The 24914-nt window shown below is 40.0% G+C and overlaps 3 protein-coding genes across 4 annotated transcripts; 2 read left to right on the plus strand and 1 right to left on the minus strand.

Annotated features, from left to right (window-relative positions):
• Positions 1–95: 95 nt before the first annotated feature.
• On the plus strand, positions 96–5434 carry LOC137136540 (arrestin domain-containing protein 3-like). Of its 2 annotated transcripts, none has more exons than XM_067522003.1 (6): positions 96–944; positions 1047–1107; positions 1193–1340; positions 1879–1975; positions 3944–4200; positions 4592–5434. In XM_067522003.1, the coding sequence occupies exons 1-6, from the start codon at positions 497–499 to the stop codon at positions 4835–4837; spliced, it is 1257 nt and encodes a 418-aa protein (XP_067378104.1). In that variant the 5' UTR covers positions 96–496; the 3' UTR covers positions 4838–5434. The 2 variants fall into 2 exon arrangements, with proteins under 2 accessions (XP_067378104.1, XP_067378105.1); XM_067522004.1 differs by lacking the exon at positions 4592–5434 and adding an exon at positions 4311–4560.
• A 944-nt stretch (positions 5435–6378) lies between these two features.
• On the plus strand, positions 6379–10009 carry LOC137136837 (arrestin domain-containing protein 3-like). Its single transcript, XM_067522585.1, has 6 exons — positions 6379–6771; positions 6892–6952; positions 7068–7239; positions 7377–7464; positions 7550–7806; positions 8472–10009. The coding sequence occupies exons 1-6, from the start codon at positions 6513–6515 to the stop codon at positions 8598–8600; spliced, it is 966 nt and encodes a 321-aa protein (XP_067378686.1). The 5' UTR covers positions 6379–6512; the 3' UTR covers positions 8601–10009.
• Positions 10010–11339: 1330 nt separating this feature from the next.
• LOC137136664 (piggyBac transposable element-derived protein 4-like) lies at positions 11340–14242 on the minus strand. Its single transcript, XM_067522273.1, has one exon. The coding sequence runs from the start codon at positions 13790–13792 to the stop codon at positions 11753–11755; it is 2040 nt and encodes a 679-aa protein (XP_067378374.1). The 5' UTR covers positions 13793–14242; the 3' UTR covers positions 11340–11752.
• Positions 14243–24914: the final 10672 nt, after the last annotated feature.

Raw genomic sequence — 24914 nt, forward strand, 5'->3', positions numbered from 1 at the left:
ATCAAACCTCTTTTCATAAAAAGTTTTTAAAAAATGGATAAGATAACAAATAAGAAACATTACTACCTGTCTGCATTTGCTCTTTAAATAGTACAATACTTCGAAACACATTGTATATACAGTACAGATCTAGTCATTCAAATATTTTTAAAGGTGAACCGACTTGGCCCACTTGCCCTACCAAAAATTCATATTTTAGGAATACCAAAGAAAGAAACAGCATTTCTACTAGTCATTAATATATTTCCATTCTCTTAATATTTTATAATACCTCTGAATTGTCATGTTTGTTCAAACTAATTCACTTGTAGCTCACTTTGGACTGAAATCCTATTATGTCACACAATAAGTGGAAATGATTTTGCTCTAGTTTTAAAATGTATCACGTCACACATTGAGAATGTGTAGCATTTGACCTAGACTAAAAAGACAGGTTGGGGGAACATATTTTGTGTCACTAGCACCAGACCCATGTGCATTCCATTGATTATGGACCATGGAAACTGGTAAGTTTAAAGGAATGAATGCATTTTGTCTGCTCATTGCGTGTGGCAGTGTCACACAAGTAAAACCAGTTCAACAAGATTTGCATGTTAGACATGGAATAAAACAGTGCAGAGCACAGTGCAGAGTGTCAAAGGGCTTCAGTTTCTTCTTGGTGTGTTTTGGTATTTCGCTGGGGAACATGACAGTTAAGCAATTCTCAATAGAATATGATGCCATCAACAGCAAGAACACATTCACAACTGGAGATACCATCAACGGACGAATAGTCGTGGAGGTTTCTAAACAAACGACAATCCAATCGCTTATTTTTATAGCACAAGGAAAGGCTCGGGTTTGTTGGCATGAACATTATGGTCAAGATCACCATCACGTTTACTGGTCTGATGAAACGTATTATGATATCAAACAGCATATTCTGAGACAAGCAAGACAAGATGGTAATATACAAATGAAAAGAATATTTGATATGCAGTGGATTGCACATAAGTTAAAGCAATTGTTGTGTTTAAAAATGAGATTTATAGGAATTTATTTTTCAGGGACTGAAGTCATCAGTAAAGGTCGACATGTATTTCCTTTTTCCTTCAGGATTCCTGACAGGTGCCTATTCTTCACTTAATATTTTTTTAATTGATGTTTTACTGTTTTTTAAGGTCAATAAATGTTCTAATAATGTATTTTACAGAAAAATCCCATCGTCTTTCAAAACCTCTATTGGGAAGATTGTTCATAAGCTGAAGGCAGAGCTTAAACAATCACTGAAGCTGACAAAAAAAGCAAAAGCCCACTTCACATTTGTGTCTCAGGCAGACATGAATATTCCTGGGCTCTTGGTGAGAAATCATTGATCTTTAAAAATTTTAAGAAAAAATTTTAAGAACATCTTCAGTGATTTTGAACTTGTTTTTTTTTTTTTTTTGGTTCTAGTTTGGGTAGTACATGTACATAAATGCCTTTAAACTTCCCTCTGACTTCCCTATATCAAAATATCTCTCTACTTATAGTTGATAAATGCCTCCAAATGACATCACTTGGAAGAACCTTCAGTTCAGATTATGTTATCTTGTTTCTCTTACAATGGAGTTCATAATCATGGTCAACCTGCTTTTACAGAGCTCCCCCAGATGACATCATTTAAATTCCAAATTATAAAAAAACTTCTTCTAAAAATTTTCAAAAGGAGTTTTGAGCTAGAAACAGAGAAATGTTTTAATATAGTTAAGTCAGAAGGAAGATTAAAAGCATTAATATACATTTACACCCTAAACTAAAGTCATAGAAACCAAGTTGAAGTTGCCATTTATCATGTATGAATATTGTCAAAGCAGAGGAGATATAGATCTCTTACATTAACAGAAGGTGTTCTTTTAGGAACCTCAGTATGGCTGCAAGGATAAAGCTATCAAAGTTTTTGGCTCAGGATCTGTTTCAGTGGATGTTCGCACCAAGAAAATGGGCTACATGCAAGGTAATAATCTAGAGGTAATCCAGAACCTGACCTTTATTTGTTCAGACACAGAAAGTACGCATGCAGTCAGGCAGGTTTATTTTCGTAACATTATTTGCGAAGTAGGGAAAAAAAGCTTGCAGAAAGGCAAACTAATAGATTGGCAGTAAGACAGGACCAGGAACCCAGGACCCGAACAGGTTACTGGCAGGTTGGCAAGACTGTAAGTCCAACCAAAACAACATGTTTTATTTCATTCAGTGAACCTGCAATGATGTAACATCATCTTCGCTTAGGGTTATACCAATTTAATCACACCTGTGGGTGTGCCACCATCTCTGCAAGAGCCCTGTGCACCTACACATGCACCCTCTTTTCATCCTCCTGATTTAGAGGAGCGGAGAGGATACCACTTTACATTTACAGTTACATTTAGTCAATTAGCAGATGCTTTTATCCAAAGCGACTTACAAGTTAAGTACAAGGCAAGCAAAGATCTCTGTCAAGGAGAAAACATCAAAGTAAAGTCCTATCAGAAGAATTGTTTATGTTTCATAAGATGCAAGAGCAACAAAGAGCAGGAAGGACTTTTTCTTTTATAGATTTAAGTGCATGTGAAGGCGAAGAAGAGTTCTGTTTTCAGCTGTTTTTAAATATTGGGAGTGAAGTTTCTGAGTGTGCTGAGTGGATTCTGATCTGCTACTTTTGTTATTATCATGGCTTTGTTTCCAATCAAGGGCTGCCTAACATTTGTTAGACCATTGACAGGGAGCCTGTCACAGTACTATCCTCCTGTACTGCCCTATCACTGGTAAACAGAAGGCCTAAGGAAGGTGTGTCGCCAGCCCATAGTTGGTTTCTCCCCACTGAAACCATAGAAGAAGGCGTTTATTTTACAGAATATATTACTATCTACTGATCTTTCTCTAAACATGAGAATAAATAAGTGCATGTCATGACTCCTTACCATTAGCAACCAGTATGCATTTTTGGAGTATCCCATGATGTTTTAGCAGATTTTCTAAGTCAGCATTACATATATTCTGACCTCGTTTCACATCCACTGCTGATTATCTGGATTAGGTGTGTTCAGTTAACAAGACTCTAACAGTTTGACATACTGTTAATTTACACGATGTGCACTTTAAAAGGCTTAGGTCAGATGAGTACCAATTACTTGGTCCTCATTAATCATTTGCATTGCATGGTTTAAACAACAAGTAAACAAGAAGCGTGATCAAGTTAACACAACTGGAACATTTCCCACTAGTTAGCCCAATTTAAATACACACAGTATATTTCAGATGAAAGGATTTCGATGTTTGAAATAGTATTTCTGAATAGTCTATGCTTATCTAATTGTACATTTAAAAAACTATTAGTCAGTACACTATATGTGTCTGTTCTATTTTTTGGTATGTTTTTAGTTCTAGTACTATTATATGGTTTTAGTTGTTTTAATGCATCAGTTTTCATGCTGTTTTAAAGTAACTAATTTAAAGGTTAACTAATTGGAATTTAGATTTTCACAATTATTCTGGCTTATTAGTTGATTTCAATTTTAGGATTGATTTTGTTGTAAAAAAAAAAGAGAGAACTGTAGCAGCAAATAAATAATTTCTGTATATCACAAGTCCGCAGGGAGGTTTTTAACCCAGCTCATGTGATTTAGATGTTTATGTTCTCATCGTTTGTTGTCACGCATTCAACAGAAATGACCGCTTTTAAGGCTGAAACACTGCCTCTCAGTCAGGTATAGATTTACTCTTTAAAAGAGCTTCTTGTGTCTTTGGTAACAATATAGCACCTTTTTTAATACCTTGGCCACTGGCTGAGATAATGTTTATTATATGTTTATTACACACACACACACCCACACACACACACACACACACACACACACATTGTCTTAATACGCAGCTCTGACAAATATGAACACACGATTCTGTCCTTCAGAAACTGAATCGCTTTCTTTTGTCAATTTTACAGGAGAAGCTCTCCACCTCTCAATTGAAATCCGCAACCACTCAACTCGTTCAGTGAAGCCCAAAATCATACTGTATGAGAAGAGAAGTTTCTTTGCCCAGGGCCACAGGAAGCTTCAAACAAATGAGATCCATAAAGAGAAGATAGAGGCTATTGCATCATCTAGTGACGAGACAGTAACTAAGGTCCTCACTGTCCCTACACATCTGCCTCCCTCCATTTTGAGTTGCTCCATCATCAAGCTGGAGTACAGGCTGAAGGTAAACTGCCCTAAATTATGGTCAATAAACTGATTTAAATATTATTTACTCTCTTAGGTTCATACTGTATGTTTGATTAATCTTCGTCTTTTCTTTTTTCTCTCTTCTAGAATAGCTACTCATATCATGCACTTTTCATTGTTTAAATTGTTTAGTTTTGTCTAGTAACAAATTTGGGAGATTTCTTGTTTATAAAATCAATATGCAAATATTAAAAGACCCTAAAATAATTCATACAACAACATAGGAAACTGACACCTATTTGGTAAATGAAAGGGGACCTCTAGTGACAAAGCAAAGGAACAAGAAACATAAGAAAGCCACATTTAAATCAATACACAAACACTTACTTTTATTGATCAAAAAAAAAAAATCATTGTTTTTTTCACAGATCTATCTAGATATCAAATGTGCTTCAAACCCAGAGATCAAGCTTCCAATAGTTGTTCTACCTGAGGATTCAGGTCTGACTCCTGCGGTCTTTGGAGTTGAAGCATTAAGAAACCCAAACCAGCTGACCTGGAGCAACACACCACAAGAAGAAGCATCCCAACCTGTGTATCCGCCTACTTACTATGGGACACATGCGTTATACCCCTCAGTCACTGAGACTGACAGTTCTAAGACTGCACTTTAAAAAAGTTTGCCACTGATTTGGCACAGCTTGCCCCTAGCATTGTCTAACCCACTAAGGACAACTTTTTTTTATATTTTTTAGGTTTCAGAGTATCAGTTTTGATGCAGCTAGAACATTCAGCAGAAATATGCTCCCTTGTATTCCTCTTTCTTTTTAAAACACCTATACTGTATCTCACTTCAATGCATCTGTAACACTGTTGTACAATATAGTAGTACTCTCTAAGATCTGTAACTAGATTGTGATGAACTGAACTACCTATACATAATACTATGAATGTCCATAAAAAAGTATATTGTAGTATTTATTGTACAGTAGTTATGGCTTACAAAATCAACTCTGTACACTTTTGTATGGAGCCCAAAGATTTAGACAATTATGAATTTGAGTTGCAATTAATAAATTGTGTTGTAATTGTAATTGTAACTGTAAGTAAACCTCTAAAATGTCATTTTATCTTTCTTAACATCTATTTGAGTTCATTTCTGTCCAGCATTTGTATTTAATGATTACCTTTTTGAAATGAAAGAAGTAGAAAGAAAAAGTGTAATAAAACACCCCATTTTAAGTAAAAATAAAACTCCTCAGTTCAGTGCTTTCCAAAAATGTCTTCTTAGCCTTAATGTCCCTGACCATGTCTTGACTGCTATTGCAATTCTGAGAGGTAGGCTGAGACAGTAATGGGACAATGCCACTGGTGTCCCCTAGTGTTATGTGGAGTGAACTTTAGGCCTGCAAGCACTGGTCTGTGTTACTGAAATATTTCAGTGCACCCGGCTGGATCTTTGTCTGAAATCCCTTTTGTTCTTGCTGTTACGTTGTCCTGCTTGTGTCTCCTGTTTATTCCCAGGATCAAAAACATTCTAACTTTGAACCCTTGTCTTCATGGAAAGTGTCTTTTCCTGCAAGGAAGGATGTTTTGACTACTCCTGCCAAATTCATGGTGGCTGCTCTGTCTTTTGGCAGCTCGCAGTAATGTCTCCTGTGAGTAAATTGAGTGACCAGAAGTACTCAGTTAGATGCTCAATGTGAAAGCAATGGTTTGTGTTGATCTTTTCAGTATTTTAATGTCTAAAACCTTCCACTGAGCACTTTAGAGCTCAGAACATAAAAAATGTGCTACTCATACTGCAGTGCTATGGATAGTGTAGTATTAGTATTTATTCAATAGTCTATTCATTTTAGAATGTGTTGAATTATTAAATCTCTTTGCTACTGCATTTTTAAAAATTGGCCATTTAAGGGAAAAAAATATACTGTGGTATGTTCTTGTGAACAGAGCAGTATCTGACAGAACCACCTTCGTCCTGAACTGCTACATGATCGAAGTAAAAACAAGCAGACATAGCGTGTAGCCCACTGTTGTAATGTTATGTTTAGTACAACCATACTGTTGTTCTTAATTTATTTAGCCTTCAAGGCTGCTGGCTAGCATTACCTATGTGAAAGTGGCACCTGCATCTCTTCGTCACGTGATCATATGTGAAACAGATACATGTACTGGAGAAGTCCACTCCTCCCGCACAATGCAGCTCCTCTTACTGGCATGTTCAGTCGACAAAAGGTCCTGCTTTAATCCCACCGCGGATCACTTCAAACCTGACTTTAGTACATTTAAAAAATTGATTTTGCACTAAAGATTGCATTCCACAACATTACTTGAGGAAGTCTTAGCATGACTGTGAAACATCTTTTGGTGGAGTACAACAAGGTGAACGAACAAGGCACCTTCTCTCCAGGGGATATTCTCTCTGGAAAAGTGACTGTGATGACGAGCAAGGAAACCAAAGTACAGTGTTTTTTGGTCAAAGCCAAAGGAAAAGCTAAGGTGACCTGGTGTGACCAAGAAGGAGAAGCCACAGTGGTTCACAGCGACAAGAAGATATATTTTTATTTTGAATACATTATCCTCCAGGACAAAAACAGAGGGAATGGTTAGTATGGTATTTTGTGCCAAAAATAGGGGCAAAAAGGTGACATCATGTGACATGATGAATATCTTATAAACTAGCTAATATATGTGTGCCTGACATAATTTATCTTCTTTTTATAAGGTTCCGAAATCATCCGCCCTGGAAGAAATGTATATCCATTCACCTTTGTGATTCCCAACATGTGCGTGTGCTCATCTAACCAAATTCTTTTAACAGGACTTTTTATGTATCATTGACACTCTTTTAACACCTGGTGAATGTCCTTTAATTGGATTATATGGATTTTGTCCATACAGAGATATGCCTTCGTCTTATCGGGGGAAATGGGGGAATATTGCATATAGTTTGCAAGCAAAGCTGACTCAGTCACTGTGGCTTGTTCACAAAACCAAGACAGAGTTCCCCTTTCTGACCAAAGCTGAGTTTCCCTTTGCCTCCAAATCGGAAATGATAATCACTGGACTCAAGGTACTTTCCACTAAGTTTGATTTGATTCTGATAATAGGCTAAACATCATTACATTAATCAGCTCTGCAGCTAATGCCAGTTCAACTGCTTTGTAGAGTTTTGGTTTCATGACAGATTTTGGTTTCGTGACTTTGTAGGAGCAACAATGTGCAACCAGGATTTCATTTTATGGCACTGGAAAGATCACTTTGAATGTTACCTCTGAAAAAATGGGAGTGAAACAAGGTAAACAGATTTCACACGCATGTGATAAATCTTTCTGGATGGATTTAACTGAGATGTAAATGGTGTTTTTCCCTTAACAAAACAGGTGAGGCAATAGCAGTGTCTGTAGAAGTGCTAAACAACTCTGCAGGCACAGTTACACCCAAATTCTACCTGTGTGAGAAGCAGACATTTGTTGCTAAGTCCAAGGGGATAGTTCACACAAATGACATCCTCTTCGCGACAGGGGACTCTGTTCCAGCTGAGACCAGTCAGACTATAACCAAAGTTCTGAGTATCCCTCTACAGCTCCCACCTACTTTCTTCAACTGCAGCTTGATGAAGCTTGAGTACAGACTCAAGGTACAGTAATTATAGTGTATACAAATACAAATAAAGTATAGTTAACAATGTAAAATATGTATAGTATGAAGCAATGCAAATGTTCACACCCCGAGACAAAACACAAGGTTTGTTTTGTTATTTTCCATAAACTGATAAAAGCTGCTGCAATCTTTGAGTCATTTAAAGATTTCACTTTTAAATTTTTAAAAAGACGCTTTGGTCGAGCATAGAGTGGTTGCTTAAACATTTAAGTGTATGAGAAGCTGAGGAGGAATATGCATGGTGAAAACAGCACCACATGGTGGCTGTTTGTTGAGGAGGAACAGAAGAGACAGAAAGAGGAGAAGGAGGGGTTAAACTAGAGTCCTTATGGCTTTTCCACACACAGTAATAAGGAGGCATGTGGGAAAAACGAGTCACATTACATCTCAACCTGTTCTTTCCTGCCATCAGCTCAAAAAGGTTTAGTCAGTGCTTTCAGTAAGAATTGGTTTAGTGACAAAGTCAAAGGAAAGTAAACTTACAATACAATCAAACATGAGATTAAGATTTCATTAAGAAGTGTTTTGTTTAATATGTAGTTAGGCATGGAGTTCAAAAAATGAATCCAAATAAGTATGTTTGTATTGTCATCTGTATTATGGCTGCTTGAGCTTTTTAAAAATACTGTTCTTTTGTTGAAGGTCATTCTCGATGTCAATCCGGCGAAAGACTTAGAGATCAAACTCCCTCTGGTGGTTCTGTGGGGTTCGCCTAAACCACGGCAGCAACACCAAAGGAGATCTATCTGTTTTAAAAATCTGCCTGGTTAAAAACATTTGCTATCTCTAGAGATGTGGTATGCATGCTGTCCTGTATGACAAGGTGTGACAGGACTCAAATTATCACTGCACAACGACTTTGTCTCTAGATGTCTCTTGGAGAAATCCAAACAATCTAAAGTGTCAGAGAATTTACTCACTGTATGTTCTCGTGTGCACTGGATGGATTATAATTATAGTCGAGTAATTTTAGTGTATTTCATCGTATGTACTAAAATTCAAGTACTCACATCCTTTACTTAAATAAAAATACCAACACCACAATGCAAAAGTAATCCATTACAAGTCCTTCTATGCATTTGCTATGGATACGCATTGGGGTTGCAATGGGAGTGGAGCCCATCAAGAGAGGGTGGCTACATTTTGTGCAGGCACTCGACTTCTACCCGTTATTCCCCAATCATTTCCTGTGGTGTATAAAAAGCTGACTAGTCCCTTATTAAGAAAACCTTGCTGCAGTAGTGAAAGGCTGGGAGACACTTATTATTATGGACAGATATGACACTACAGATCAATGTCATTCATCGATTCCACACAATCATAAATGATAAGACTGAACATTCATACTTTACATCACTGAGACAATGAATCTTGAAGAGCTGAGAGTTAGATGTTAGTGGTTTCTCACGCTCGTCCTTGTCCACAAACTCATTTTGCAACAGAGGAAAGTATTTCACAAAGGCACATTCATGATTCCAACAGGACATGTGTTGCCCAGCCAGCGGTTCTTAAGTGAAACCAGGCCCATGCTCTTGACAGAGACGGGGATCTTTCTCTGCCCAGGAGGGGAAACGTGCTGAGTGCGGAACATTTAATGGTTGGGATACATCCTGGAAACATTAGATCTGGCTATTGTGACACAACATACAGCACACCCACCTACCCTGAGAAAGAGACAAAAAGAAAAAAATAAATTAGTGTTTGATTCATTCTGACTCAGCACACGTAAGACCTCATCATTTCATCTTCGGCCCACAAAACAAAGAAGAAATTTGACAATGTTTTACTCTCAATATTTATCATACAAAAGAACAAAAGCGACTAGTAAAGGCTTGAGATGCAATTGTGTGGCGATTGTAGGAATTGAAAAATGAAACTCATATTCCAGCTCGCATCTGTTGCTATGGCTTCATTATGTGTTACTTGAGTCTGTTTGAAATTGTTTTAATATTGGAGTGGAAATGTACATGAGATGTAATTGTAATGACATGCACTAATCATTCTAAGTATCTGTAATAACTTTAATAGTACAATCACTCAGTTGTAGATATTGACTGAAAATCACTGACTTAACTCATAAATTGTTGAATAAATGTAAACTACAGCATAAGTTCTGTATGTTTGAATAGAACATAACAGAAATTCGATTGTAGCACAGTACACATTTAGCTTATCCATCCTCCAACACCTGCATGTACATAGCTTGAAAACAGCAGTGTGGGTCTGATGCTTCAATAAAAAAGAAAATAAACTTTCATAGTGGTTTGCTGTGATGCAGAACATAGTGTGACAGCTCTAATCCCTGAATCCTACACCTGCATGAAGACGTCTCCAGAGAAGCAGTTTGGTTCATTTTTGGCAGCAGTCGTGGTCTTGGCTGTGCTTTAGAAGAGCCTGCCTGATAACCAGTCTGGCTCCATGTACAGTGTGCAGGCTGTCAACCAGCCAGCTCCTTACACACACACACACACACTGGCACACCACAGCCTTGCCTGGTTCTGGAGAAGGGGACGGGGGTGTGGCCTCTGGCACCTCCCACCTCCTTAGCCAGAGCGAGTACCATGACAACCATGTGGGCCTGCTGGCGACTCCCTGTCTTCATCGGCCACGGTTGCTATGGCAACCCCCCACGGGGCTCCCACAGATCAGCAGGATGGGCGTCCAGTTGACTAACCCTCTCCCAGCTGGGGAACGTCTGAGGGAGAGCGAGAGAGCGGAGTGAAGGGGAAGGGAGGATCTGTGTGTGTGTGTGTGTGTGTGTGTGTGTGTAGGTAGCATAGAAGAGCCTGAGGAAGGAGAGAATGAAAGACACTGTGCTCAGAGAGAGAGAAGACACTGGAGACAGCTAGTCTGACCTGCTGAAATGGCCTATCACTGCCTACATACAGCCTTTAGCTTGGCAGCCTGAATCCAAAATAGTCAGAAAAGTGTTGATGAAACAACACGTCCACAGACAGAACAACAATAACAAATATTCATTTCACTTGACCTTCTCTCTCAGGATGGCAGGAACAGCTTTGACCCTCATTTAATTACTTGTGTATTTCCTGGTTTACATTAAGCCAACAAAGGTCCTCACCCTTTCAGCTTTCTCTACCTCATCTGTCTTTTCCCGAAAAGCCTGTTTCATTCACTTTTTATCTTTCTCCCATTTTTCAATCATGTCAGTGACAAGTACCACTTTTTGGGTTTGGACTCAGTGTAATAGGGCCACAGATGGCTCAATGTCTGTAGTGCGGTTGGAGAAAGAAATGGCATCACTAGGTCCTTTGGCTGTAGATTACTGAGGGGCTTTTTCTACTCACTAATTGCTCCAAGCTGTGTCCCCTTGAAGGCCCAGAGACACACAGATTTTTATGTGTGTGAAGGAATAGAAGCAACCAAATCTAAGCATGCAACTTTAACCAGTGTAAATTCATTCAACAGCCAGATTATATTAAGATTATTTTAGTTCTTAATATTAAATATGCTGATGTAAATAAATACAGAGAGATTTAGTTCAGTTTATCATAATGAAGTTTTTTATTTTGGAAAAGGAGAGAGATAAACCTTCCATAGTAAACGTTTTCTGATCTGTTCTAAGTGCAGAAAAGTTGGATTTGTTCTTTTTCATATAAAATCAATAACATATTTTAATGTATAAAAAAAGTGACACAAGGCAATTCTGTCAGTGTTACAGAAGGCAAGTTGCCAAAACATTCTATACTAACTCAAATAATCTACAGCTTCTTAGTTTAGTTTATCTATTATACTGTACGTGCAATAATACTTCTATTCTAAAACTAGCTCTACATGAAGTGTGTGACTATATTGTGCACTTGTAGTAGTAACCTTTGGAATTACAAATTGTTTTGCTGTTTGAAAAGTCTTTTGACACAAGTCGTTTGATTACACAAAGCTTATAAAACAAAAAAAGTTCACTTTTATTTATGAAACTCAGAAAAGCAGCCTCCCCTGCATAGGTGGACATTGCATATCTTGCAGCCGAACACACTTTCATGTCGCAGTCCCTTGTTGGTGCAATTCCTGCAGCGCCGAGAGCGCTCTGACATGCGCTCCAGGCGGTGTCCGTACTCTATGGGGGAATCTGCGTGTCGTTTGCGTGCCGCCCGCTCCATGCCCCTTGCGCCCTGGTAGTCTCCAATCAACTGCTGTGCCAAGCGCACCCGGAAGTGGCGCTGGGTGAACTGCTTGCCATTGAAGCCTGATGGTGGCGTTCCCCCTCGGCTCTCCCTCAAGATGATGTAAGCGTTGACGATGCACAGGTTTACATAGAACCACAGGAAGTAGCGCCACCACTTCTTACAGGGCCTGCCAACCTGGTAGCACTCCCTCAGCTGGTCGAACAAGTCCACACCTCTCATGTTCTCCTGGTACAACAGCAGTGGCAGAGGTCGAGGTACCCCAAATGACAAGCCTGAGCTGTCCATGCTGTCACTCTCCCCCTCCCCGTCTGTCTCTCGCTGCTGCCGGCCTGGACTGATACCCACAATCCCTGGAGCGGAGTTGGTAGAGAGGCAGCTAACCACCTTGACATCCCGTGTCACCGTCGCAACCAGGTTGCCACGCTGGCACTGGTAGAACTCCCCCTGGGACAGCTTTCCTACATTACGAGGGCGGAGGACCTCTGGGTACCCTCTGCGTCCCGGGTGGGTTGGCCCACACGCATACAGACCATCCCTCAGCAGCCGCTGGAGGAGGGGCACTGAGGTGAAGAAGCTGTCCATGAAGAGGTGGTGGTACTGGCCCTCAAGGCCCCGAACTAGGGAGGTCACCACCCTGTAGCCCAGAGAGGCAGCTGCTTCATCCTCACTGGGCTTGCCTACGTAGATCTTGGCTCGGTGGCAGTAGCCTGACCGTGAGTCACACAGCATCCACACTGTCAGCCCCTTTCTCAGGGGCTTGGAGGGCATGTACTGGGTGGGGGAGAAACGTCCCTTCATGACAATAGCACACTTGTCTATCGTCAGGCAGCGATTGGGCATGTACGCATCCCACATGGTGTTCTCCACCACATCGAGGAGAGGCCTGATTTTGAAGAGACCATCATATCCACGCTCCCCACGCACAGGCTCAGACTCACGGTCACACAGCTGCAGATACTGAGTGAGTTTCTCAAAGCGTCTGGCTGTCATTGTTTTTTTAAAGCCTGCATTGCCTATAAAAATGTCACTGGCCCAGTACATGCCAGTGTCCGGAAGCTGATTGATGCCCATAAGAATGTTCAGTCCCACATAAGCTCTCATCTCCCTCACATCAGTGGGGTGCCAGTGGGGGTCGGATTTCCCACCCCTCCTTTGCCGATAGAGGGCGTAATTGTTTGTTTGTTCTACCATGTGTTCAAAAAGAGAATCTGGGAAGAGTATCCGGAAATAGTCACGGGTGTCAGCATCGTCCCCCAGCGAGTGCTGAGGGCCACTGACAGCGGAGAACGGTTCGATTGAAATTACCTGGTCAGGTTCACCCCAGAAGTCGGGAGAAGTGCAGTCCTCGTCCAAGTCATCCTCAAAGCTGAAAAAACTCCTGCGCTCCTCCTCCTCCAAATCGGAGAAATCAATATCCGAATCGTTTGAGGTGGTATCAGAGCAGTTGGTGGAAGTAGAATAATAGCAGTCCTCTGCGTACTCCTCCTCGTCGTGCTTTATCCCATTGCTACCAGTGACCAAAATTATGTTGCAGCCTCCTCCTGCGATGAAGCTGGCCGCGTCTGCAGCCTCCGCCGCCGCCGCCGCCGCTGCTGTGCTCGTGAATCCATTCTCCCCCTCGCCGTCCTCCTCCTCCTCTTCCTCCCGCACTTCGTCTTCCTCGTCCGAGTCTGGCTTTCTGTACGGAATTTCAAACCACTTCACATCGGCTGAAAGATTAAGCGGAGAGTCTTGACTGCCGCACACCGTGGTACTTTCTGTGTCCGCGCTAGTTTCCAAAATAGTAAAAAGCTCTCTCCCTTTTCTTGCCGTCGCCATGTCGGGGTATTAAAGTGCCCCTGCATGAGTATTTTTATGTGTATTTTTTCACCACGGAATAATATTAATACGAACCGGTCGTCCGAAATGAACTGATGTGCACTTAACGGCAGCCTCTTCTCAAAAACTTGCTGGTCGTGGACCTATGCGGCGTCCATAAGCTTGATTCTCATTGTTTCCGCTCCTGGTTTTTCTGGGCTTTGTAGCGCAGTGTGGCCGCAGACGTCAGAAGCTGCATGCATGTCCTGCTTTGTAGGGCGTTTTGCGACTGCAGCTGGTGGGGTTGCTAGTTCGCTAGGCTGGCAGATGGCCGTTTGCTGTTCTAATGCCCGCTGGCATTCACCACTATCAATAAGCCGAATACCCATCTCCGAGGCCGCAGAGATAGAGAAACCAAGGCGTAATAACCGAACATCAAAATCACACACTGTCAATCAACTGTCCAGTGTAACAGCTGGGGAAGGGAAACTTTTAAAATGACACAGTACACGGCTCACAAACTGCGAATGGCCTCGCTTCACCTACACCTTCTTCCCCTTCTTATTATTTTCATATTATTAGGATATATATATACCCTAATAATATGAATATATGATATATATATTCATGTATTTATGCATAGAAAGAAAATGCGTAGAAACCCACACAACATAATATTAACAAAATGATGCTTGCACCTCATGAAGGACTCCTTATTCATCCCTTTTCTGGACTACACACTGAACTCGGGCAGAGAAGTAGCTTGTTCATTCATAAACATGCTTCTTCTTTCTGACAGGTTCTTACATGAATCTGAAGCCCTATAGGCTATTGTGGAATTAGGGACCTCCCTCTATTTTCTGAATGTGGGCAGATACTCCTGTGTTTTACTCCAGGTCTGAGGTTGAAGAGCTCTCCCTGATGAGACTCGTTGATCCTCTACAAGGTTATACCGGCAGCCATAAAGCACTGAAGTCTGATTTAAATAGTTATTTTAGGTGTAAGTACTAACAAAGACAGTAACAACAACAACTGTCCCTTAAAGCAACATGCCTAGTGTTTCCCAACCGCAGCAGTTTTTAATCAGTTCCTCTATCCATTTTTCAATATAATCGTTTTGTTCTGCTTCTTAACTGTAGTCATAACTGTATTCTGTAATTACAGACAGAATAAACAACCGAACTGTTATTTTTGGCTCTATTTTGCAGTGTTCTCCCTCAGGTGTATCTAAAGAGTGCTCTATAGCCTTGTGACACAAAATGAAACGAGTGCAGAGGGATTGTCCTCTTCATATACAGGCTTATAATCCTTTTTTCTTGTTCTTTAAATAATCCCACATTAACCATGTTATTAAACACATTGCATTTCTTGTCTTTTGATTGACACAGCGTTTGTGACCATATGTAAGCGCCACAGTCGTTAGTTTTCATTACAATTGAAGGCAGTCATCACAAAGCAGGATGTTTGGGTCTCACTTAAAAGCAAAAGAACTCTGGTCATGGATTCATTGCTTGCTTGGGAGTAGCCTACACTAGTTAAATCATGTCGTCTTTTTTGGAGGGGGAGGAATGGGCTACAGGAAGTGTCCAGTCCAAATTCTTTTAGCTGTGGCCTGAGTCTACATGGCTGGCTGAGCACTGTGTAGCTGCCCCTGGGCCCTGCAGCAGAGGCACGATTTATGCGTCCTTCCCCACTAGCTTATTGCACAGATTCTTGTTGTCTCAGTGGTATCATGTTGCCTCTCTTTGCTACAGGCCTTACTGCTACAGTGAAGGGAATGAAGCTCTACACCAGGCTCTACACTGGGAACCAGTATGCTGAGAAACAGTGGAAAATGCGGGAGGTTTGTGGACCTCCTATATCGAGCCCAAAATAGAAATAAGGGGGAAAAAATGGCTCATTCCAGCATTTCCAGGCCCCTGGAGCCGAGTACTGCAGCAGACCCCTCAGAGACTCCTGCGGTGGGGTGGAGAGACGCCGACCAATGGGGTTCAGGCGTTCAGTGTGTGTGTGCGTTTGTGTGTGTGTGCGGATAACTCAGCTCCTCCACAGCTCAGATCCTTTTCTCATGGGTGAGTTCAGAGATGGTTTCTGTGTGTGTGTGTGTGTGTGTGTGTGTGTGTGTGTGTGTGTGTGTGTGTGTGTGTGTGTGTGGGTGGGTGCATCTGCCAGCATGTGAGCAAATGGTGCAACCACTGCAGCTCCAACTAAAGCCAGACCAAGCTTCTCTCTGTCAATCGCTGCCACCGTGTGTGCTGTGTGTATGTGTGTGTGTGTCGGCGAGGTGCTTATTAATAGTGATGTCTTCTTCCACTGCCAACGGCATCCTTAGTCTTTGCTGATGTGATTGGAATCAAGAAAGCAAATTATAAGCAGTAGGGTGGATGTGTTACTGAGTAATTCTTTCACTCATTTGAAAAAAAGATTAATTATAATCTTTCATTTAATTGGCTAAACTGATTTTAAATGTGTTGATGTTTTTGAACTGCTGTACCTCTTCCAAGACAATTATATAACTTCTCCTTTATTTTGTCTACAGTTAACTGCTCGTCTATTCCGTATTGGTGTACACCTACAGAACCCTGTTACCTGTTTGGATAATCAATGTGAAGTGTATTACTGACCTTGAGAAACACTCACCTGGTCGCCACCTCCCCATAATCAGCAGCTGCACTGCCCTCTGGTGGTGGTCAGGGAGAATATACCTATACTCTTAAGCACTGACTAAAGTTGGAGTAAAGACACTTTTCAATTTGGCTGACAAATTGATGTATTTGATGATAAAAAGACACCGGGAGTGAGATCATGCATGCCATAAAAGAAGTTATATTTTACTGTACAGTACTTACTGAACAAATCTATTGTACACAGAGGCCCACTGTCTGCTCACTAGTGCTGTCATGACGCATGCGTGCATGTCAAAGTTAATTAAACTAATATGTCAGAGTGAATTAAGTAATTGCAATGAAGATAGAACCTACAGTAGAGGAAAAAATGTTAATTAACAATTACATATTTCAGGTAACCTGTCAGTTAACCTACAGTGATACGTGGTAGCAACAGGTTGTGTTACACAGCAAATAAAACTGCTGCAGAACTGTAGCAAACTGAATTAACTTTTTTACCACTAGATGGTGGTAGAAGACAGAACACAGAGGGAGGGGGGGGGAAACACGTTTTATGCCCTGCACTGTATGTGTGTAGAGCTCTCTTGGCACAGATTAGTGGATTCAAACCTTTTAGAGTTTGTCTCCGTATCACATCTCACAAGATCTGCTTGGGCTTTTGGTTGCCAGACCATGTGTTCTTACTTATGCCTGTTGTGCGGGACCAGAACAGAAAAGAGCTAGTCAGTGAGGCCTTTGCTCTGGTCTTGGCAGACTTTATGGGTCTCTGCTGGTTCTGGTCAAAACCAAATTCAAGATGTGTTGTATCCTAATTATTACTATAATTACTTGCCTTTATGTATAAAATTCTCCTTTCATATCCATTATCAGGTTCGTTTTACAATTTTAAATACTACAGGGAAATTGTTTTACAATGGAAGCCACTGACTATGTGTTCTGGGACTAGATGAGGTACAGTTCATTGTAGTGAAGACTGCAAGTATTAAGTGAAGCTAAAGGATAACTTTGGCCATTTTCTAAAATAATCTGATTTTCAATCCTCATACAAACACTAAATACAACTGGGAATCACCTCTACTCATGGGTAATGTCCACCCATCTGGACCATGGATTAGCTTATTCATCTGTGCTACAAAATAAAAAACATAAGAAAGTTGACCCAGGGCAGATGGCGGTGAAGTAGTTAGCGCAGCTGCCTCACAGCTAGAAGGTTGTGGGTTTGCATCCCTGGCCACCTGCAGCCTTTCTGTGTGGGGTCTGGATGTTCTCCCTGTGCTTGTGTGGGTTTCTACCCACAGTCCAAAGACATGCATGCATCCTAACCCTATCCCTAACTAGGGACTTGCAATGACCGGTGAATTGACACACAGAAAAGGACAGGTAAAACACAAATATATAAATAATCATTTTTAAATCAAATAATTTATACAATATAAATTAAAGACCATGGATCATTCAAGTACTCGGAAAAAACGAGTGTCCATTTCCTGGAGCATTTTCAAAATATATGCATCCTCCATACCAATGTCTTTTTTTTTAATTAACAATGTGATTCTGTATTTACAGTATGAAACAAAAGAAAATATAAAACAAGATGCATTTTATTTAATTTTTCTTTTAACTCACAAATCTGATCATGTACTTCAATACCAACATAACATCCTGTTTCACACCACATCATAACTGGGCACACAGACTTGTTTTCCTTTTGTATATGTTGACCATGTGTTTTAAATAAAAATGCCACCGTTGAGAAGTGTGCCTGCTTGATGTGTTTTTAATCATCTTTGGACAACAAAGAAGCTCTAGGCCCAGGACAAAGACTGATGGACGTCACAGCATGGTTATGGTTTCGGTTGTTGTCTTGCTACACGATCCACTTTCTGTTGACCTTCAGTTCCCAGAGTGCAACTAACAATTCACAGTTTTATCAACAATGGCCCAGTTCACAATACTGCCACCACTGTGGCATAAGGTTCTTATGCTGGACTGCAGAGTCTGGTCATCACCAAACATAGCTGCTCTCTCTCAAGCCAAAGAGCTGGTATTCTTAGATGAGGTTTCCAGTTTCTAGTCATCATTATATTTGCTCACAAACACAGCTTTAACTGCTCATACCCAGAAAGTCTGCAAACTCAATTGAAAAAATGTTCATTTTGAACTTTCCAATTCATAATTATTGATACTTCAGAGTAATTAATGTTTCTTGTCAAATGTCCTTTATGTCCTTAATGCAGAAAATTGAAAGTTTTTAAATGGTGCCATAGCACCTAGGGAATCCCATTCTGGCATCTGGCAGAGGATATGAGTGTTGTTATTGTTGTCATGTGATATGAGATCCAGAGTCCCACCACGAAGCATTAAAGAGTGAAAATGATGGCACCTTTGGGTATTGTTCAGAAACGTTTTGTCTGCGACACACAGACAATAACCCTTTCACACAGTAATAAACAAAAACAATTGTTTGGAGAATATGTCAATTATCCTCTAACACATGTCAATAATTCACATCACCCTTGTGTATGTATCCATGGGAAACTCAGCATTGCTATTGGTTTGAAATGTAATTAATGTTTATGCAGAGTGCTGATCATTGGCTTACTCGATCCAGTTTAATACTCTATCATTTTATTATTAACAGTAAATCATCTGTTTGCAGCTGGGTCCCCTTAGATTACAAGAACTGTTTACATTTTGCCTTTAATTAGATCCAAATGATCTGGACAGGAAAAATATCAACAAATGGAGTGTGGGTGTTTATCAGTGCTGGAAATGACAAACAATGCGTTCATTTTGCTGGCAGATCATTGTGACTTACTTGAAGATCCACAGTGTATTCTTCTCATTTAACATCCAGGGATTATTCGCAGTAATTATTTACTGTACCAACAACTCCAGAGAGCAAGAAGCTAAGGCTGTGTAGAAACTGCCTCTTAACCTATAGCAACTGGCTGTTTTTTTTTTTTTTTTTGTTGTTGTTGTTGTGAAAATGTATCATTTTGTGAGGAGCATTCATTCCTTTGCTATGTGAAATACTTTCTCTAGCCAATTTGACTTGCAGTAGCTTGACTGCACTTATGTATAATTCTGCAACAAACATGTTTCGGCACTGTACTGCCAAGAACAAGCTGATTCAAAAATGTGGAAAATATTGTAAATTCACCTGCTTGAAAAGTCTGTCAGATCCTACAAGAAGATGCCTTTATTAGGCATTTCACTCTGTTATCACACTGTCTGCTGGTACTTTCCCTTCGAAAAACTTTAAAAATCAAAGCTCCATCAGCAGGTCCTTTTGTTTTACTCACAAGACTTACAGTCTTGATTTGGGATAAACCTCACCAGATGTCAGTGACCAATTGCATGATTTATGATGGGAAGTGAAACTCTTCCAAGGCTTTTTCTCAATGCACATCCTAATGTCAAAGAAAGTTATTATGCAAGCAAGCTTGTAAGTCTCTATTTATCTTTTGGTGTCTTCCTTCTTGCTTTAAAGAGTAAATCAGTGGATTCTGCAGTCCTGTTATACTACCTCCTCACATTAGGCTAGCAGAGCGAGGAAGTGATCTCATATGGAACTTGTTACCATCCCTTGATCTGCATTTCAGGTCACAGAACAAAGGGGCGAGTGGGACACCACAAATGTCTGTAATCCTAGTACACAAACACTACCAGTCTTCTAAAGTCATATCTCTAGGTACTTACCACTGCACTGTGTGTACCTCCCATTTGTAGGTGCCAAGTGTGGCCACAGCTGCTATAGTAGATGTTCAAAATAAAAGTATAACTGTAAATCTTGCATATTGCTGCATGCAGTAGTACTGCTCATTGTGGCCTAAACTGAATAGTGACATAAAGGTAAATTGAGACTGAAAATTTGTATTTAGTCAGTGTTGGCAGAATGGGTGTCCTAAAATGAAGAAGACCACTCCTTTAAATACCAATGACTAATGAACAGGCTCTTTAATCTGAACCTAAACATTCTCATGACTTCAGCAAACAAAAGAGCGAAAACGGAAAATATTTCAAAGTGAGGACCTAACATCCCGCTGCAAGTGTTTAGGTTGAACGCAAACTATTTCCTGAACTCTCTGTAAACCATAGGTGATTATTTTCACCAGTTATCATGAGTGCAAAATTTTAAGTGTGGGAGCGGTAAAAAGAGTAACAACTGAATACATCTGTGTCTGGCACTGTTTGTTTCAAACTGTCAAGCAACACTTTCATAAGACGCATATTACAATATGGGATATGAGTGGATGAACTAGGGATTACTGTGTGGTTGTTTCATACATCTTTATTTTTATATAATTTGTTAGCATACTGATACTACAGACAACATATACGTAGGTACATGTATAGAGTGCAGAAAATCTGGTGAGCATGGTTATTACTCTTTTAGAATACAGGACTAAAATAAATACACACTTTGTTTCTTTTTTACTGTTGCTGTTGTAGAGCCAAAGCCAAGAGCAGGGAGGCCTGTTACTATGAGACACCATCTCCCTCTCTTAGCCTGAGTCATGTCTGTAAGACCGGGAGGGACAGAGGAGCCTTTGTAGCTCTCTTAGTTCACACATTTGAAAAACTTGTCTCATATGGGCAAAAACATTTTTCTCTTGAGCAGATACAGTTTTAGTTGAATGATCCAAAATAACAACTACTGGCTTCATAGACAGAAGATGGAGGATGCCCTGTTAGCTGACATCTTGTCTGTTGGACATCACAAAGCAGTGAGAATATGTGTTTTCCACGGGTAGAGTTTAGCAACATATATCTTAAAGACCACTGTGTCACGCCATGATTGACCATGATGGCTGGGGAGTTTCCTCTTCGCTAAGCAATTTGAAACTCTTTTTCGTCATTACATTACATACCAGTCACACCCATGGACAGAAAAAACAATGGTGGGTAGGAGAATCCACAGAGCAACTGGAAGAAAGGACAAAAACAAATTAAGTTGTTGATAGTGTGGAACTGAATGAAACTCTTAGACAAAGAAGACCATAAAAAGGCCTAAAGCTGGATGTTGGATCATGACGTCTGTAAAGAATCGCTTGATCTATGATCTCATGGTAACATTGGGCCATAGATTTGTCTGAATTTAACATATCTTGTGGGGTCCACATGATTTGTATGACAGACTGAGTCTAGGAGTTACTTCAGTCTTCGCTGATGTTACCTTATAAGTTCAAAACAGGAAGATTCTGTGAAATTTCGACTGCCGTGTTGATTTGTTTGCACGACGATTTCAGATAGAAAGATTATTACAATTCCAATACAAACCATTCTGTGTCGGTGTTGATTATGATATTAAAATGCACAGACTGACCTGCAATCTGTCCAGTTCAGTGTCCAATAATTTGAAGTTAAAGCATCAGTTCCCAGAAGAGTAACAAACTTGTCTCTCTAAACAAAATAGGCTCCAGTATCTACAGTTTAGTCTCCCCTCTTACATGCATAGGTCTAAGTTTCTTTTCTGATTTCTTTAACACAGTTAAAAACATCTGTAGATTATTATTATTCTCTTATTCCCTCCCCCCTTGCAGCTGTGTGTTACATCTGCTATTCATGCAGTTATGCCATTAATTTTACGAGAGGAAATAGTGGCTGTAGATGACAAATTCGGTTTTAGCTTGTGGTTTAAGGGGCCATAACAATCGGTGCTATGATACCTGTACCTGTAAATAAGTTGTTGCTGGCCTTTAATGCCATCAAGTCATTGTAGTTTGTTAACTTTTCACGAGACATTATCCTGGATTGTTTGTGGTAGGCAATCACGTTAAGCACGTAAATAAAGAAATATCCATTTTTACATTATGGCGAACTGTTGATTTCTTTTGCTTATGTAGTCTGACAAACACATGTTTGAAACATCCCCTGGAGAAGAATCAATTTGTGGATAATTTTGTTTTGAATATATAAAGATTTTGAGAAAATAAAGCTGTCAAAGTGCAAGTGAGACTTTATTTCTTCCAAACACTGGCTTTCCAACACATTTTACGAGGATGAAGAAATAAACATTGCTCAGTAAGATAGTGTGTAGGTTATAAAAATGTAATTTTTGATATATAACAGATTATATTAATTTTTTTAATATGTCTGAACAACACTTATATCTTTGAACAACCATATTCAATAGATATTTAATTTTTTCATCATGCTTGATCCCATGTATTGAAACGTAACCGATTTTCATTGTTAGACAGTGAAAGCAAGACAAAGATGTATAAAGACAGTCACATTGTCCAAATGGCACATTGCCTTTTTTATGGAATAATTGAATGTATGTAGCTCATGGAAGCTAGCTTTGGAATTCAGCTACAGTGCTGAGTCTTGTGATAGAGGTTAGAAGGACAATGACAGCATTATCCCTCTATTACAGCCTGCAGTAAGATCAGGTGGGTGGAACTAAAGGCTAACATTTGAGAATGTAGACTGCACTAATCTTGGTCTGAATTAGTGAGTAAATCAAGTTTTTATCCACTAATTGTTGTTCTCACTCTCAAACTTTGTTTGCAGAACACAAACACAAAGAACTGTTCTTACTCAACAGACAGGAGGGTTATTTTCATTGCACAGCACCAAATCCTGTGGTTGGCTCAGTGTGAAAATGGCGTTTTTATGGCCCCGTACAACGTCACTGCTGTGTTGCATCACAGCTGTTTCCATCAAGAACAATAACTGTAAATTGAACCAGTGCGCCAAATGTGGCTGGAGAAGAAGTAAAAGCCAACGATACACTTGTAGACTAATTAGAAACATTCTTTTTCTGTTCAGGTTTTCATCAGTCTCTTTGTGTTTATGCTTTAAATCCCCACAGACAAACTGCATGTTTCTAATCCAACAGATTATTAATGTCTGTATTTCTCAATACGACGTTACACCCATGAGTGTGACCCTAAGACGGGCATCTGACAGAATAGTTAAAGTAATGATTTCAAGCTAGTTGGTTGGTTTATATTGGCCAGTTGTGCCTCACCACAGCTGAGGAGAAATGCTGTCATACTTGTTACTGTGCCAGGACGTGCCTAATGATGGTACCCCATGCATTTCTCCAACATCGGTGCAGGACGACAGTCCAACACCAGCAGTGACATTATGCTGCCTGTGTTTTTATGGAGAATAGTAAAACTGATGAAATGCTGCAAGTAATTGAAAACAAGAGCTGTAGAAAACTGACAGAATAGTGTCCCTGCCAAGAAGATTATAGAGCAATAAAGTGAGTTATGGTTATGGGGGGAGTTATGATAAATCAAACATGTTTACAGACAGTCTTCATGTTGAACAAAGAAAAGGCTAATTGTAATGTACGTATGACATTGAACAGCCTCATACATTGCACAGTACAGTCTCTAATATGTAAATGACTATGATGGAATCTGATTAGTGATAGTTCAGGATTTCTGTATTGCAGGACCCAGGATTACAGCCCGACAATCAACTTTATACAGATGTTAGACTAAAATGTGGACCTAATGCACTTTATTAACAAAAGATTTGGGATTTGGAAAAATGCTAAGAGTATGAGCAGAATGATCATATGATGTAATCCAGGACCGTGACATGATGAACTCTAACCTGGTTCCCTTTTGGATATTTATTAAGCTATGCATTTTAGTCACAATCTTGGTTTGGTTTACTCTCTTATTGACCTTAAGGGTCCTGGCAAATATGCTTTTATTAACCATAATAAAATATCTTGTAAGGGATTCAAACAGATTAAGATTTTTTTAAGCAGCCCTGGAATTGGATTTGTATACAATTCATTTGCTAACGAATCTTGTTAATTTACAAACCCTTTGAGCAAATGTTGTGCGTAAACATCCATATACTGTATAACAGATAAAAATAGCAATCACATCTATTAAATACAATAAACATTTATTACTATTAATAAAGCTCAGTTGGTAAAGGCAGTTGTCCATGGACCACAGGGTGAGTGGTTCGATCCCCGGCCCTGGCTATAAGTGGAAGTGTCCCTGGGCAAGACACTGAACCCCTAACAGCCCATTCCCCTCCCCAGCTGTGCAGCGCTGGTCCAAACCCGGTAGAAATTGGGGAGGGTTGAGTCAGGAAGGGCATCTGGCGTAAAAAAAACTGTGCCAAATCAACATGCGGACCATGATCTGCTGTGGTGACCCTGAACTCACGGGATAAGCCGAAAGGACAAAAAAAATATATATATATTATTTGATGATGATGATGCTATCCTCATGCAGTACCTGTACATGAATTAGTGTGGTGTCTGTAATTGTGTAAAACATATGTCATTTGTTCTGCACTGCTGATTTCTGATATTGTTCTTCACCAGGAAGTTTCACTCAGCAGTACAAGTGCGAGCAGTTCTTTTCCAGCTCTGAGAGATGAAAGAGAGGAATGCATGTCCCACCTCATGTCTGGAAAACTGCCAAAGCAGAGGCAGTCTATGATGTACAGGGAGTGACAGAGGAACTTAAAACTCTGTTTTTCAGAGAGTCTTCACACTACAGACTCAAAATCTGTCCAACCATTTAGTT

Source organism: Channa argus, chromosome 11, assembly GCF_033026475.1.
Source record: "Channa argus isolate prfri chromosome 11, Channa argus male v1.0, whole genome shotgun sequence".
In the NCBI taxonomy this organism is placed as follows: Eukaryota; Metazoa; Chordata; class Actinopteri; order Anabantiformes; family Channidae; genus Channa; species Channa argus.

Coding starts and splice junctions, on each gene's coding strand:
- LOC137136540 (XM_067522003.1), top strand. CDS start 497: ATGGAAACTGGTAAGTTTAAAGGAATGAATGCATTTTGTCTGCTCATT. Junction 1,341..1,878: donor TGAATATTCCTGGGCTCTTG/GTGAGAAATCAT, acceptor GTGTTCTTTTAG/GAACCTCAGTATGGCTGCAA. Junction 1,976..3,943: donor GAAAATGGGCTACATGCAAG/GTAATAATCTAG, acceptor TCAATTTTACAG/GAGAAGCTCTCCACCTCTCA.
- LOC137136837 (XM_067522585.1), top strand. CDS start 6,513: ATGACTGTGAAACATCTTTTGGTGGAGTACAACAAGGTGAACGAACAA. Junction 6,953..7,067: donor ACCTTTGTGATTCCCAACAT/GTGCGTGTGCTC, acceptor TTGTCCATACAG/AGATATGCCTTCGTCTTATC. Junction 7,465..7,549: donor AAAAATGGGAGTGAAACAAG/GTAAACAGATTT, acceptor TTAACAAAACAG/GTGAGGCAATAGCAGTGTCT.
- LOC137136664 (XM_067522273.1), bottom strand. CDS start 13,792: ATGGCGACGGCAAGAAAAGGGAGAGAGCTTTTTACTATTTTGGAAACT.